Below are 16,304 nucleotides of genomic sequence, written 5' to 3' on the forward strand. Positions count from 1 at the left end.
GCCCCAGGCCTGTGGTAAAATAACCATTAAGTACAGTATCAGGCTGGAAATGTTGCAGCAGCAAATAAAGAGACATATGATAATGCTGACTGTGGGTAAGGTGGCCATAGGTACATCATAATATAGACTCTAACAGCCTAAAATTATCTTATGTAATAAAAGCTTATCAAAATTGGCAGCTAGAAAATGACTTGTAGGTTGAAGTCCTCTGTTGATGAGAATAGCATTTATTTTCCAAACAATACCATTCCATGTTTCTTCTAGGATGGCCAGAAGCCTTTTTTATTATTTGATAGGGACAAATTTAAAAACAGGTCCCTCTAATCCATATATCACGTCTACAAGGATTTATCCCAAACCAGTACAAGCTCACTTTGTCCTTGCAGGCATCTCATGATGTACACTTCTCACTAAGCATTATTTCAATAATACCTTTGAGTAGTACCTCATAAGAAAGCACACTGACCTTCTAAACGTTCTACAAATAATCTCTTCAAGCTTTGGTAAATCCCAATTTTAATGGTGCCATATGATGCCTGTCTTAGTAAAGCAGGAGCGATTCTTTCAAAAAGAAGAGAAAAGAAAGTTAATTATACTCAACATGTATTTGAGGATTACACATAACTAGACAGCCCACTCACTCATTTCTATTACTCCCCTCATTCCACTCAATAACACAGAAGATGTTTTTTTCAAGCACCCAGGAAACACTCACCAAGACAGCACAGTTTGTAAAACCAACCTCAACAAATTTAAAAGACTTGAAATCACATAGAGCATGTTCTCTGATCACAATGGAATCAAACTAGAAATCAATAAGGAAACTGCTGGGGCTCGCATTGTGGTGCAGTGGTTAAGCCATGGCTTGCAGAGCTATCATCCCGTATCAGAGTGCCAGTTCAAGTCCTGGCTATGCCTCTTCCAATCCAACTTACTGCTGATGTGTCCAGGAAGACAGTGGAGGATGGCTCAAGTATCAGGGCCCCTGCCACCCATGTGGGAGACCAGGATAGAGTTCCAGGCACTTGGTTTTGTCCTGGCACAGACCTAGCTGTTGAGGCCATTTGGGGGAGTGAAGCAGTGGATGGAAGACTGATTCATTCTCTCTTCCTCTCCCTCGGTTCCTGTTGCTCTGCCTCTCAAATAAATACATAAATAAATAAATCTTATTTGCAAGGCAGAGTTAGAGAGGGGGGGGGGGAGAGACAGACAGATCTTCCATCTACTGGTTCATTCCCCAAATGTCTGCAACAGCTGGAGCGGGGCTGATCCAAAGCCAGGAGCCAGGAGCTTCCTCTTGGTCTCCCACATGGGTGCAGGGGCCCATGTACTTGGGTCATCCTCTGCTGCGTCCCAGGATGCTCTAGCAGGGAGCTGGATCAAAAGTAGAGCAGGACAGGAACTGGCGTCCATATGGGATGCCAGCACTGCAAGCGGTAGCTTTACCTGTTATGCCACGGTGCCAGCACCAAATAAATAAATCTTTTAGAAATTGAAGAAAGTCCTTTAAACAATTGGAAATTAAAACACTTTTGCGGCTGGCGCTGTGGCACAGTGGCTAACCTCTGCCTGCGGCACTGACATCCTATATGGGCTCCGGTTCAAGTCCTGGCTGCTCATCTTCCAATCCAGTTCTCTCCATGGCCTGGGAAAGCAGCAGAAGATAGCCCATGTGTTTGGGCCCATGAGCTTGGGCCCCTACACCCGTGTGGGAGACCCGGAATAAGCTCCTGGCTCCTGGCTTCAGATCGGCCCAGCTCTGGCCATTGCAGCCATTTAGGGAGTGAACCAGTGGATGGAAGACCTCTCTGTCAGTCTATCCCTCTGTCTGTAACTCTCTCTTTCAAACAAATAAATAAAAAAAATTTAAAAACAAATAAATAAACAACATAATTCTCAACAATCCCATTGGCCAGAAGAAGTCTCAAAGGAAAGGTTTTCAATACATGGACCTAGATAAAAACATAAATCCAACCTACTAAATTATATAGGATATAGCTAAAGCAGATCTGAAGGAAATTTACAGCACAAAATGCTTACATTAGAAAACAGTGGGGATCTGTGTTTGGCAGAGTAATTAGGATACTGTTGCTATGCTGGCAATCCACATCAGAGTGCCTGGCTTTGACTCCCAGTTCTATTCCCAACTCCAGCTCCGTGCTAATGTGCATGCTGGGGGGCAGCAGGTGACAGCTCAAGTATTTGGATCCCTGTCACCTACATGAGAGAGATAGACTGAATGCCTGGTCCCCAGCTTCAGCCTGGCCCATCCCTGGCTGATGTAGGCATTTAGGGAGGGAATCAACAGATGGGAGATTACTCACTCTGTCTCTCAAATAAACAAAATAAAAATTTTAAAAAGAAAATGAGAAAGTCTCAAAGCAATGGTCTAAGTGTCTACCTCAAGACACTAAAGAAGAGCAAAACAAACAAAGAAGCAAACAAAAAACCATCAAAAATCCAAAGAAAGCAAAGGGAAGACAAAGATCATAAATCAATGAAATTAAAAATGGGAAAAGAAAGAAAAATTGATGAAACAAAAAGTTGGCCCTTTGAAAAAAAATGAGTAAAACTGATAAAACCCCTAGTAAGACTCACAAAAATAAAAAGATATAAGTCACCAACATAAAAAAGGTAACAGGGAATAGCACAATAAATTCTGCATCCATTAAAAGGATAATAAAGGGAATACCATAAACAACTTTTCGATCTTTTTTTTTTTTTAATTTTTGACAGGCAGAGTGGATAGTGAGAGAGAGAGAGACAGAGAGAAAGGTCTTCCTTTTTGCCGTTGGTTCACCCTCCAATGGCCACTGCGGCCGGCGCATTGTGCTGATCCGAAGCCAGGAGCCAGGTGCTTCTCCTGGTCTCCCATGCGGGTGCAGGGCCCAAGGACTTGGGCCATCCTCCACTGCCTTCCATAGCAGAGAGCTGGCCTGGAAGAGGGGCAACCGGGATAGAATCCGGCACTCCGACCAGGACTAGAACCTGGTGTGCCGGCGCCGCAAGGTGGAGGATTAGCCTGTTAAGCCACAGCGCCGGCCACAACTTTACTATCTTAAATTCAACAAGTTAGAAAATGGACTAATCCCTTGAAAACCACAAACTACCAAAACGTAACCAAGATAAAAAACAATCTGTTTAAGTCTCATAATCATTGCACTGGACTGTTTGTATCCTCCCCAAAAGTCATACACACAGTGACATCCTAGCCTCCAATGTGATGGCATTAGGAAGCAGGGCATTTGGAAGGTAATTAGGTCAGAAAGCTGAGGCAACGGAATTAGTACTCTTGTACAAGGGATCCCAGAGAGCCCTCTCATTCTTCCTGCCTTGTGAGAATACAAGGAGTGGGCATTCTGCAGCCCAGCAGAGGGCCTTCATCAGAACTCAGTCTCCAGAAAAAAAAAATGCTGTTCTTTATAAGCCACCTAGTGCATGGTACTTTGTTGTAGCAGCCCAAACTAAGACAATCATTAAAGAATTCGAATTCATAATTAGAAACTTCCAAATAAGGGGACGGGCATGTGGTGCAGTGGGTTAAGCTGCAACTTGCAATGCCCACAACACTCATCACAGTGCCAAGTTGAGTCCCAGTTCCTCTGCTTCTTTTTTTTTTAAGATTTATTTGAAAGACAGAGTCACAGAGAGAGGTAGAGACAGAGAGAGAGGTCCTCCATCTGCCAGCTCAATCCCCAGATGGTCACAATGGCTGGAGCCTCACTATGCCAATCCGAAGCCAGAAGCCAGGAGCCTCTTCCAGGTCTCCCACGCAGGTGCAGGGGCCCAAGGACTTGGGCCATCCTCTACTGCTATCTCAGGCCATAGCAGAGAGCTGGATTGGAAGTGGAGCAGCCAGGACTAGAACCGGCACCCATATGGGATGCCAACACTTCAAGCCAGGGCTTTAACCCACTGCGCCACAGCGCTGGCCTCTCCTCTGCTTCTGATCCAGCTTTCTGCTAGTGTGACTGGGAAGGCAGCTGATGATGACCCAAGTATTTGGTTCTCTGTCACTCATGTGGGAGACCCAGATAGAGTTCCAGGCTCCTGGCTTCAGCCTGGCTCTTGAAGGCATTCAGGTAGTGAACCAGCAGATGGAAGATGCATTCATTCTCTCTCTCTCTCTCTCTCTCTCTCTCTCTATCTGGCTCTGCCATTCAAATAAATAAAATAAAATATATAAAATTTCCCAAATAAGAAATCTCAGGGACCAGCATTGTGGCACAGCAGGTAAAGTCACCACCTGTAACGCGGATATCCTGTATGGGCACCGGTTAGTGTCCTGGGTGCTCCAATTCTAATCCAGCTCCCTGCTAATGCACTTCAGAAAGCAGCAGAAGATGGCCCAAGTGTTTAGGGCCCTGCCACCCCCATGGCAGACCCAGATGAAGCTACTGCTCCTGGTCTCAGCCTGGTGCATCCCTACTCACTGTAGCCACTTAGGGAGTGAACCAGTGAATGAAAGATTTTCTCTCTCTCTCTCTCTCCCCCTCCCTCTCTGTGCCCTGTCTCTATAACTCTGACTTTCAAATAAATAAATCAATCTTTTAAAAAAAGAAAGAAATCTCCAAACCTATATAACTTTGCTTAGGAATTCTTCCTAATTTTTAAATAATTAACACTAATCTTACACAATCTCTTCCAGAAAATAGAATCCATTTTAGCTGGTATTACCCTGATACAAAAAAAAAAAGTACAAAAAATGAAAATTAAAGGCCAATCTCTCTCATGAATACATATGCAAAAATCATTAGGAAAATATTAGCAACTTGAACCCTGTAATGTATAAAAAGAACTATATGCCATTATATACCTCAGAGATTGTTTTTAAAAAATCAACCCCTGGGGCTGGCGCTGTGGCATAGTGGGTAAAGCTGCTGTGCCGGCATCCCATATGGGCGCTGGTTTGAGTCCCGGTTGCTCCACTTCCAATCCAGCTCTCTGCTACAGCCTGGGAAAGCAGTACAAGATGGCCCAAGTGCTTGGACCCCTGCACCCATGTGGGAGACCCAGGGGAGGCTCCTGGCTCCTGGCTTTGGATCAGTGCAACTCCAGTCATTGCGGCCAATTGGGGAGTAAATCAGTGAATGGAAGACCTCTCACTCTCTCTGCCTCTCCTTCTCTCTCTGTGTAACTCTGACTTTCAAATAAATGAATAGATCTTTAAAAAAAATCAACCCTTACTTCCAAACAGTTGCAGATACGTCTTGAATCCTATCAACAAGGAGGTACTAGAGCCAAGATTCTGCCCTATTTATGTTCTGCTTTTAAACTGGGGACATTCTCACTCATACCTCCTTTGAGATTCTTCCAAATTGCAGAACTATATTTTAGGAGATATAAATAGACAGTAGCAGCTCAAGTGGTTAGGACTGAAAATGAAGACAAAATATGCATATTTCTGATTTTATTTCTTGCTATCAGAAAAAGAGTATCTTGTGATTATCTGTGATGATGAAAGAACAGGGTAAAAAGGTGATCCACGAATCACTCGCTTCAACATATACTACTTGATTTTCTCCCACAAAAATTAGTCATCTTTTAAATTAAGCCTAATATAAGTTAGTGATAATATCGATGTCCATTCTCTGTGTAATCAACTGGTAACCCAGACACAGAAGTGACCTAGCGAATTAACAGGAGATAAACTATAAATTGGAAAATAAACCACAAATGGTTAATCAAAAGTTGGTCCCCCTAAAATGGGTTTCCCTCTCTCTCATTTCATATTTTCTGTTTAAGCTGCCAGAATAATATGTATCTAAAGAAAAAATATAAACTGGCATTTCAATATATAATTACAAGTTGAAAGGGTGATTATGAAGAGCACAAACTATCAGACAGCTGAGCTGCCTGGCTTCTTTTTTCTGTTTTTTTTTTTTTCTTCTTGAAAGGCAGATCAACAGAGAAAGAGGAAAGGACAGAGAGAGATCTTCTATCTGCTGGTTCACCCCCAAAATGCCTGCAATAGTAAAGACTGGGTCAGTCCAAAGCCATGAGCCCAGAATTCTATCAAGGTCTCCCACATGGGTGTCAGGGGCCCCAAGCACTTTAAGCCATTGTCAGCTGCTTCCTGGGATGCATTAGCAAGAAGCTGGATTGGAAGCAGAGCAGCTAGGACTTGAACTGGCACTTTCACATGGGATGCAGGTGTCCCAAGCAGCGGCTTAACCTACTGCACCACAATGCCTGTCCCTACATGGCTTCTTTGTTGTTGTTTTTTTTTGTTTGTTTTTGTTTTTTTGACAGGCAGAGTGGATAGTGAGAGAGAGAGACAGAGAGAAAGGTCTTCCTTTGCCGTTGGTTCACCCTCCAATGCCCGCTGCGGCCGGCGCGCTTCGGCCGGCATACCGCGCTGATCCCAAGGCAGGAGCCAGGTGCTTATCCTGGTCTCCCATGGGGTGCAGGGCCCAAGTACTTGGGCCATCCTCCACTGCACTCCCGGGCCACAGCAGAGAGCTGGCCTGGAAGAGGAGCAAGCGGGACAGAATCTGGCGCCCCAACCGGGACTAGAACCCGGTGTGCCGGCGCCGCAAAGCGGAGGATTAGCCTGTTAAGCCACGGCACCGGCCCTACATGGCTTCTTTAAAAGGTATTTCTGTTCATGATGTAAGGAAAGAATCCAGTCTTACCCTGAATACAGAGCCAATATACCTTCTTCTTTATAGATTCGAAACAAGGCATGAAACATCCCTCTATACTTTATCTCTTTGAAACGAACATCAATGCTTTGGCCTTGGACTTGAAGTCGTGTTTTGGTAAGGTCCACAGGAAAAGTTCCTACAAAAGAACACACTCATTTATGAGTATTTCCAAAGAGTCACAGTTAAATGTTACCTAACTGTAAGCCAATGACAATATTCGAAATATAAGACAGTCCTTTTTATAACATACAGAAGATCTCTACTAGAACACCTCTTGTAGAACAGACTTGCATATGCTAAAGTGAAATGTACCATACTATATCTAGTCAGCATGATTTGACCCAGTGTACACTTGAAACTGGTGGAATAAAGCGATTTTAGGTGGTCCTAATATGTGTATACTATAAATGCAATATTGTGCATCTATAACATAAAATCTGGCATTTATCAGTGTCTTCTTCTTGCTGCTCCCTCCTACTTCGAGTCTTTCCACCTCTCCACTGTAATATATCCCCAATTTTCACAAAGATAAGAAAGCATGAGCTTGCTGCTCCAGATGTTCTTAAGTACTTTTACAGTTTTGTGAGTCTTTTTAATTTTATCTGTTTATAAGAAATAAAGTTTCCTAAAATTATGATAGATAATGGCAAAGTTCTATTTGGTCCTACTCATCCTGGTTCCTTAGGTAATTCAAGACTAATAAGGACAGAGTGCTTGAGGGGAAAATTTCTTTAACCAAATGTCTTTCTCTTATGTCAACCTAGAGAAGTAGTCATTATTTTAACAAAACACATTTCAAGGAATATTCCAAGGTCTAAAACTAACAAGGTCATTATGTAGATCTAGTCATTGATGACCTGGATATCACAACACCATAGCATATACCAAGAAAGTCAATGAAGGATGGTGGATTGTAGTCACTTACATAGAGTTCAAGAAAGAAAAAAATCTAGAAGATGAAAAATTACAATCTAAAAATATCTCAAAACTCAGAGGAGAGCTTTGTTTAATATTGGTAGGCTTGGGGAAAAAATGTGGATACTTACTAAGAAAATCATAAACAGCTTAACATAAAAGATCATTAGTGTAGAAATACAGCAGAAACCCCTATCATATCCACCTTCTTCTACATTATCATGTATATTGCTTAAGTCCAGCAATTTAACAATTATTCAACTATTTTAAAAGCTTCCTAAGTTGGTTTTTCATAATTTCATCAGCCATACCATTAGGAGTACTTTCTCAGAAATATTTGCTGATGTCTTTGAGAGCATCATTTTTTAAAACCAATAAGGTAAACTTCGTTTTATTTTTCCCTCTAGTTTTCACAAATGACAATCACCAAACACTATCATCTATACTATAAAATGCAGACTTGTGATTTTTTTTCACATTCTTACCAAACTCGGCAACAATAGAGGCAAGGCCGCCATACACAAAGGGTTTCCAATTCAGACCAGACATCTCATGGCTTACAGTGGCACTTTTCTGGTGCTAAAAATAAACACAAATCAGAACAAGGTACAAGAGGGAGGAGCATTTGTTAGCATCTGATCATATAACGTAGATCAACAAAATTGGCAAGTAAAACAAACGTGAAGGAAAAACCCCACCAAGTGCAAGGACACAAAATGGGGGTTCCTGTTTTATGTGCTGGATGATCATGAATGTGTTCTTTACTGCCATTCTGTAAAGGTAGGCATGCTACTCACTCGGTGATCAACCTGTGCCCTTCATTCTCTCAAGTCTCTTTAATATTCTACTCATTCCCCACCCAAAGAAGGGGCTTTAGTCCATCCAGCACACTCAGACATTCAACTAATCAAGTGAAGGAACCTGGAATTCCAAGTATATAGGCTGAGGCATCTCATAAAAGCAGTTCATGGTATTCAGTTAGCTTGATTCAGGTGCAAAGTGCAGGTCTACACCACCACCTTCTCTCATATTTTTGCTCTTTTATTTCTCCACAGTTTTATTCCTCTAGCTAATTCTTGCTATATATAACTCCTCCCCTCCACTGGGCCCAGGCTGAGTACCTTTTCACCTCCTTTTTGGGCTCCCCCCCCCAAGGAAATGACAGCAATATGAATGATGTTTCTCTTTTCTCTGATATTTGACATTCATCCAATCCAATGTATCTCCTTTTTCTTCCCCTGGACTTTATACACACACACACACACACACATATACTTACACACAGAGAGAACATCTTATTTTATGTTCTGGTTCTTTAACAATGTATTTCTTCCAGTACTCCTTACCCCTTTTCCCATGCCACCTTCATTAGGCCTGTCACCTTCAATCTTTCCAGCTTTCCCTGCCTTTTTTGCCACTCTCAGCTCCTTCTCTCATGGATTGTATTCTTTCCACAGCTCTGGGCTCTTTTCAAATTTCAGCATGTACCAGAATCATCTAGAAGGCACACTGTACCACAGATTGCTGGGCCTCTCCACTAGTTTCTGATTGGTAGTGTGGGTCCGGCCCTGAGTGCTGATACTTCCACTCTTAAGAACTAATGTACCAGGCATCACCTATTATATACTGGTCCAGAAGAAAATAACCATTTTGGCTTAGCATGAACTCTCAGATTACCATAAATATTCTTTTTTTCCCCATAAATATTCTTTCTGTAGAGCTTTGTGGTATGCATATTTTCAAGTTTTGAAAGCACCTTTAAATGGTTTATTGTCAGGAATGAAGACTCTGAAGTCAGACTGCCTAAATTCCGACCCTGACTCCAACACTGACTAGTTCTTTGACCTTGGGCAAGTTATTTAAACTCCCTATGACCGTTTTCTGAACTGTAAAATGGGAACAATAAAAACTGTATTATAGGTTGCTGTGAAAATTAACCACTATGTTTAAACATCTAGAAAAGTGCCTGCTAGCTCAATAACTCTTAGCTAATTATCATTATTACCTTTGTAAAAATTTAAGTACCCAAACTTGCATTTTCATAGATATGACTTGTTGCCTACCTCCCCTACCTGGGATGAGTGCCTTAGAGCCACAGTCTGTTTTTAGAGGAGACAAGGTTTATGTTTTGTTTCCACATAAGGAATCTCTGTAACTAAGCAAAGAACAATTTTCTAAGAACCAAATTTTCTAAGAAAGGACAGCAAACATGCAAAGGAATGTTTTCATTACAGGCCACAAAAATAATTATGGAAGCTTCCTTTCAGGCACAGTAATACCGAATCTGGAATCAACAGCCCTTTTCTAGGAAAGTTATTGAAAGGAATTCTAAAAAGTAATGGAGGAACAGGCACTTGAAATATCAGCTGCATCTTGAACTAAGGGTCTTGAATACTAAACACTACCTTGTTAACATTTGCAGCTAGGCCACAGTTTTAAGATTAGGATTAATAGTTAAACATGACCCTCATGGTGAGAGAGAAGGGCTGGAAAAGCAGGACCAAGAGTTTGCGGGGAAACAAATCCACTTTCTATTCCCAAATTCAAAGATTACCCCAAATCGTCTTCAGTGTCTCAGACACTCCTGTGCTTCTCTCTAAAACTTTCTCTTTACAACTTCTTTCAATTCTTCTCATTGTCCAGGAAGCCTCTATCAGAACTTAACTAGTGTCTGCCCAGCATTTTAACAAGGAAGATATATGCAGGATTCAGGGAGCAATAAATGAATCAGTGGAAGGCAAGGGGCAGAGTCATAGCAGAGAGCAGATCAGTCACTGACTCTTGAGTCAGTTGGCCCAGTGGTTTCACAATGAAAGCTTTGCAATTCTGAGGTGAACTAAACATAACAAAAAAAAGAGCATACAGTACCTTTCTTCAGTTAATTACACTTACGTTTAAGGACTGTTACTAGGAAGACTTTAAAAACCACATTTCTTGTATGAAATTATATCAGTAGTTGGTAGTTGATTTTATTTCATTTCTTTACATGACAAAGTAACACTGACTACCCTATGTTTGGTTCCCTCCCCACACTTTGATTTAAATTTTAGTGATCCTTGAAATACAAGTCTGGGGACTCCTGAGCAAATCCAACATTGCTACTACAACCACCTCCTCACCTCCATCTGAAAGTAAAATCTTTTAATCCAATATTTAGAAAGAATTTTATGAAGAAATCCTATATCATCTTGGATTAGGCCTCATTTCAGACAATCCTTCCTCATGCTGAGCCAAAAGTCAGTTCTCTATTTTTTCACCCAGGCTTTGAAGGCAATGTTGAGTAAATCTACTCTTTTTCCCTATACGAGAACTTCAAATATAGACAGCTATCATGTTTTCTTAACTCACATTCTCTGACTAAATATCCGTGACCATTTCTTACTTCTGTACTTCAGTTACTACAGCTGAAAACTGCAGACACCTTTTTTGAGGGGCCAAAACACTACTATCAGCTGAAATCTGAACCTTTTACATAAGGCTATATATATGCATGCATGCTAGGTTACCTACCTTCTAAAGCTGTGCAATATATTTGAATCTTCATTTATCCCTTCTGTATCTTTTCTTTAAAATGTATTTTATTTCTTTGAAAGGCAGAGTGACAGAGAGAGAGTAGGAGAAAGAGATCTTCCATCTACTGGTTCACTCCCCCAAATGGCTGCAATAGCTGAGACTGGGCCAGGCTGAAGCCAAGAGTATGGAACTCCATCTAGGTCTCCTAGGTGGGTGGCAGGGGCCTAGGAACTTGAATCATTATCCGCTGCTTTCCCAGGTGCATTAGCAGGGAGCTGGATCAGAAGCGGAGCAGCCAGGTCTCAAACCAGCGCTCCAATATGGGATGTCAGCAACACAAGCGGTGGCTAAACCTGCTGCACCCAATGCCAGCATCTTCCCTTCTTAATATTAAGCATAGAAATAATGACTAAGACGAGGCTTTTCTTCTAGTTGTCCTATGTTATTTCCTCGCTTAACTACATAAGATCGCTGAAATTAGACATCATCTCACAGTATTTTAGAATCACTTGAACAGTTTGCATAGAATTGTGTACACAACCATTAAACATTGAGTTGGTATTCCGGTGTGATGTCTTTTACCTATGTACACAGCCTGTATGGAAAAGATTATAGGGCAACCAGAATGGTGACTTGCTGGACCTGGTCAGTGCTCTACACCTTATTCACGCACACTCTCCTGATCCTCAGAAATTCTCTGCCTACAGATCCTCTTCCCTTGTTTTCGTTGTAGAAAGTCACTTGTGCGACAACCCTATTCACCCCTGTAAAAATTATTCTGACTTTTGGGGGCTAACCCCAGTTATGGGTAAAGGAGAGAAGTCCTATCTAAGTTAAAACAAAAATACAATATCCTAAATATTTTATTATATAAAGAAACCAATGAAAAATGTCTTCAAAATTCACACATGTATTCTGAAGGTCTAAGGAAAAACTGAGAGCCTAACAAATGACAAGGGTGTCATAGACTATGAATGTACTTCATAAAGCTCATGGAGAATATATATTATGAAAAAAAAACTGCATGGATTTCAAAAAATTTTGTACCAAAATAAATATCTTTGAAATTCCATTTTTCCATGAACTTTTTAAAGTACTGTCTTACAAGTCACATAGCCCTACACTATTACAAAGATCTGGTCAGGAAACTTGGAGGCCTTTCTTACTTTCTCCTTTAAGAAAGATTGGGCATTAGCAATTCTCAGATTCAGAAGGTAGCAGTGGAGAACAGAACAAATATTTACGAAAGGAATATGAAATGCCCAAATCTGCAATGTGTGATGGGTTTAATTTCCCTGTTAAAAAATAACTACAGAAATATGTTCTAACACCAAGACAATATTCACCATTCAACCTATCTTTCCTAGAAAATCAAGGAGATGGGACAGGGATAAAAGTTATACGAAATATAGCATCTACCTCTTAAGAGCTTATAATCTGGTAGAAGAAATCAAAGTCATTCATTAGAGAAAAACTAAGTGGTAACTGTGGCACAAACTGTAAGAGCTTAGAAGCAAAGAAAAGGAGATAAACAGCACAGGCTTGAAGAATTTGAAAAGGCTCGTGGAGGTGAGAGACCGGGGTAAGGGTTGAGGGTGCAGGATGAACACAGACACAAATGTGGGAACAACCATAGCACACGGAGGAGGCAGGCAGCAGTGTGGTTTGTGCTGAGAGGGAAGACAGGGACCTAATTGGAACAGAGAATTCCCTCGTTGACTGAAACAACATCAGAAAATAAGTCTGACAAGGAGCAAGTTATATGGAAAGGCTGGGGCGGGGGGAATTTAGTTTATTTTTAACCGGGAAGTGACTTGTGGAAATCCATGACATTTTAGCCAGCCTAGCAGGGCCGCAGCAAGCACGGTGGACTACAAACAGTTTGCAGAAGCACAGAGGGTAGCTTAGCATGGCGTGGAGTAAGCAGACAAGGACGCTAGTCGGTGGTGAGGTTAGAGATAAACCTCTGAAATGGAGACAAAGGTACCGAATGATGGAGGGGATGAAGACGAGGGGACTTCGCGACGACTCTAAGCATCTCTAGTCTGGAGAACAAAACAGCAATCGCTGACAGCAAACAATAAATGTCCCTGCCGTTACCATGTCTACGAAACTAATTCACGTTGACAATGGCTGTCATCCCAATCAAGTAACTGAACTGCATTTAAATAGATGCCTCCAATGCCTGGCCCTCAGCAGTGGGGGGAGGGGGGAGGGGGGTGCAAGGAAACTGAAGGGGAGCATCTTTCATATAGCATCCCTCACACTAGTACAATGGAGGTGTTTGCTTACTCCGCTTACAATCACGGCCGCCGTTGCAAACTTCACCCTTAGAAAAATTAGGATTATTCCGGGAAAGATACCCATTCACCCTCTGGGTAGCAGGATCTTGCCAGTTCCTCAGCTGTCAGAGCGAGTTCGTGGAGAGAAGGGAGGCGCCTGAAGGAGGCGGCCTCCCAGGGGGGTCGAGGAAGCAGGGCTCAATCGAAGAAGTAAAACCACCGGTGCCCGAAGAGTGAAAGACAGGGAAGGGACTCGGCTGAGGGGAGAGAGAGACCAAAGGACCGTTAAGCCCCTCCCAGGCCAGCACGGCCCCGCGCGGCCTGGCGCGGCCCAGCCCCGCTCCCCAGCCTGGAAGTCAAGGAGTTCCCCCTCACCTGCTCGGGCTCATCGGACGACTGGGAAGCCGAGGCTCCCACAGTCGGAAACGCCACCGCAAAGCCAACCCGGAAGTATTGAAACCAACGGAAGTAACTAAGGCGTCGTCTCGGCAACGGTGGCGCAGTCAATGCAGCTCCACCCCCTCCGAGCCTAAAAAAATGGCGCGAAATAAGAGACAGAAGGGGCAGGGGTCTAACTAAGGACCGGCGAAGGGCAAGCTTCCGACTCGAAGGCCTGGGAGGGGTCAACCTGACTTTCGGGATTGTGTAAGGAGAACCACCCAGACGCAGTTAACGTACTCGCCATTAGGGGCCGAGGTGTCGTCGTGATTGGCACTTGGACAGACTAGGAAAGGTGGAGCACAGCAAGAAGGGCGAAGCCCAAAGGGCGTGAGGGGCGGGGCGAGAGAAGTGAGGGGCAGAACGTTAAAGGCGGGGCTCGTGGGGCGCGAGGGGCGGGGCTGGCAGAGCAACAGGGCAGGAGGGGCGCGCAGAGTGCAGAGTGAAAGAGGGAAGGTGAAACGATTTAAAACGAAAATGGGGGGCCGGTGCCGTGGCTCACTTGGCTAATCCTCTGCCTGCGGCGCCGGCATCCCATATGGGCACCGAGTTCTAGTCCCGGCTGTTCCTCTTCCAGTCCAGCTCTCTGCTGTGGCCGGGAGGATGGCCCAGGTGGTTGAGCCCCTGCACCTGGCTCCTGGCTTTGGATTGGCGCAGCGCGCCGCATGGCGGCCATTTGGGGGGGGGGGGGAACCAAAGGAAGGAAGACCTTTCTGTCTAACTCTGTCAAAAAAAAAGGGGGGGGGGATGAAGGATAGGGGGGTGCTGGAATATAGTGAAGTGCCTGAGCTCAGAAAGAAAATACAAATCAGAGAAAGCCCAGAGCCTATATTGGATGGCAGACATTAGTAACTGAAAAATTGCAGGCCGGCGCCGCGGCTCACTAGGCTAATCCTCCGCCTTGCGGCACCGGCACACCGGGTTCTAGTTCCGGTCAGGGCGCCGGATTCTGTCCCGATTGCCCCTCTTCCAGGCCAGCTCTCTGCTGTGGCCCGGGAGTGCAGTGGAAGATGGCCCAAGTCCTTGGGTCCTGCACCCCATGGGAGACCAGGAGAAGCCCCTGGCTCCTGCCATCGGAACAGCGTGGTGTGCCGGCCGCAGCGCGCCAACCGCGGCGGCCATTGGAGGGTGAACCAACGGCAAAGGAAGACCTTTCTCTCTGTCTCTCTCTCTCACTGTCCACTCTGCCTGTCAAAAAAAAAAAAAGAAAGAAAGAAAAATTGCAGGCCCAAGATTCAAAGTTCCCAGTTTAGTCAGCAACTGAATTTGGATAAGAGCTAGGTGGAAACAGACAAGGGAATCATAAGAAGTTAAAAAGAAAGACTACAAAGAGGAGAAATACTAACAGGGGAGTCCCCTTTAACTGCCCCTCACAATCTGGCTTCTTTTTTTTTTTCTTTTTGACAGGCAGAGTGGACAGTGAGAGAGAGAGACAGAGAAAGGTCTTCCTTTTACATTGGTTCACCCGCCATGCACCGCGCTGATCTGAAGCCAGGAGCCAGGTGCTTCCTCCTGGTCTCCCAAGGACTTGCGCCATCCTCCACTGCACTCGTGGGCCACAGCAGAGAGCTGGACTGGAAGAGGAACAACCGGGACAAAATCCAGCGCCCCAACCGGGACTAGAACTGGGGTGCCGGTGCCGCAGGCTGAGCCGCGGCGCCGGCCTAGACAACTGGCTTCTAGTTATAGCTCCTGGGGCCTCTGGAAAGGATAACCCTGCGTGATTCCCTTAGCCAATGAACTACATCTGATTGGTAGGCCTCTCGCGAAGATTAATCATGTGGTAGTACACGATTATAGTTAGGATTCTTTGTCCGTATTTAATAAGTAAAATGCAGGCAGTGCAAGGCACTTGGCCCTAAAATGATTACTCGTTGAATGAATAAATATTTTTAACTCTTTTGTTCCAAAAGGATTGTTTGCATTTTGGTTCACAATTTGTTTTTGTGTTTTTTTTTTTCATTTAAAAATTTTGTCAGGCTGCACACACAAATAGTGTTAGATGGTTTTGTAGAAAACATCATGTACCAACAAGGGTACAAAGAGATCCAACTACCATATAAGACATACTATTATTTTTCCCTTTTTAAAAAAATTTATATATTAATTTGAAAGAGTTACAGAGAGGCAGAGAGAAAGAGGTCTTCCATCTGCTGGTTCACTCCCCCAGATGGCCGCAACAGCTGGAGCTGCGCTGATCCGAACCCAGGAGCTTCTTCTGAGTCTTCCACGTGGGTGCAGGGACCCAAGGGTTTGGGCCATCTTCTACTGCTTTCTCAGACCATAGCAGAGAGCTGGATCAGAAGAGGAGCAGCCAGGACTAGAACCGGCACCCATATGGGATGTTGGCACTGCAGACTGCAGCTTTATCCACTATGCCGTGCCAGCCCCTATTTTTCCCTTTTGACGTTTGAAAATACTGAGGCTATAAAAGGTTAAGAGAGTAATTTGATAAGTGGTGCAGCTGGGACTTAGGTTCCAGTCAGACTTGAGAGCCCAGGCTTTTTTT

The 16,304-nt window shown here is 43.8% G+C and overlaps 1 protein-coding gene across 3 annotated transcripts in view; it reads right to left on the reverse strand.

Moving 5' to 3' along the window:
* Positions 1 to 14,092, reverse strand: part of SLC25A14 (solute carrier family 25 member 14) — a 43,558-nt gene extending 29,466 nt beyond the window's left edge. The window contains exons 1-5 of one of the 3 annotated variants that reach the window (XM_062183165.1): positions 14,036 to 14,092; positions 13,733 to 13,886; positions 8,048 to 8,141; positions 6,636 to 6,783; positions 467 to 561 (exon numbers count right to left, since the gene is read on the reverse strand). In XM_062183165.1, coding sequence (XP_062039149.1) covers positions 467 to 561; positions 6,636 to 6,783; positions 8,048 to 8,111 — 307 coding nt within the window. In that variant the 5' untranslated portion in view covers positions 8,112 to 8,141; positions 13,733 to 13,886; positions 14,036 to 14,092. Of the gene's footprint in view, positions 1 to 466; positions 562 to 6,635; positions 6,784 to 8,047; positions 8,142 to 13,367; positions 13,615 to 13,732; positions 13,887 to 14,035 lie in introns of those variants that run through there. The other 2 variants (XM_062183164.1, XM_062183163.1) reach the window with 2 other exon arrangements.
* Between the last annotated feature and the right edge of the window lie 2,212 nt (positions 14,093 to 16,304).

Source organism: Lepus europaeus, chromosome X, assembly GCF_033115175.1.
Source record: "Lepus europaeus isolate LE1 chromosome X, mLepTim1.pri, whole genome shotgun sequence".
Taxonomy (NCBI): domain Eukaryota; kingdom Metazoa; phylum Chordata; class Mammalia; order Lagomorpha; family Leporidae; genus Lepus; species Lepus europaeus.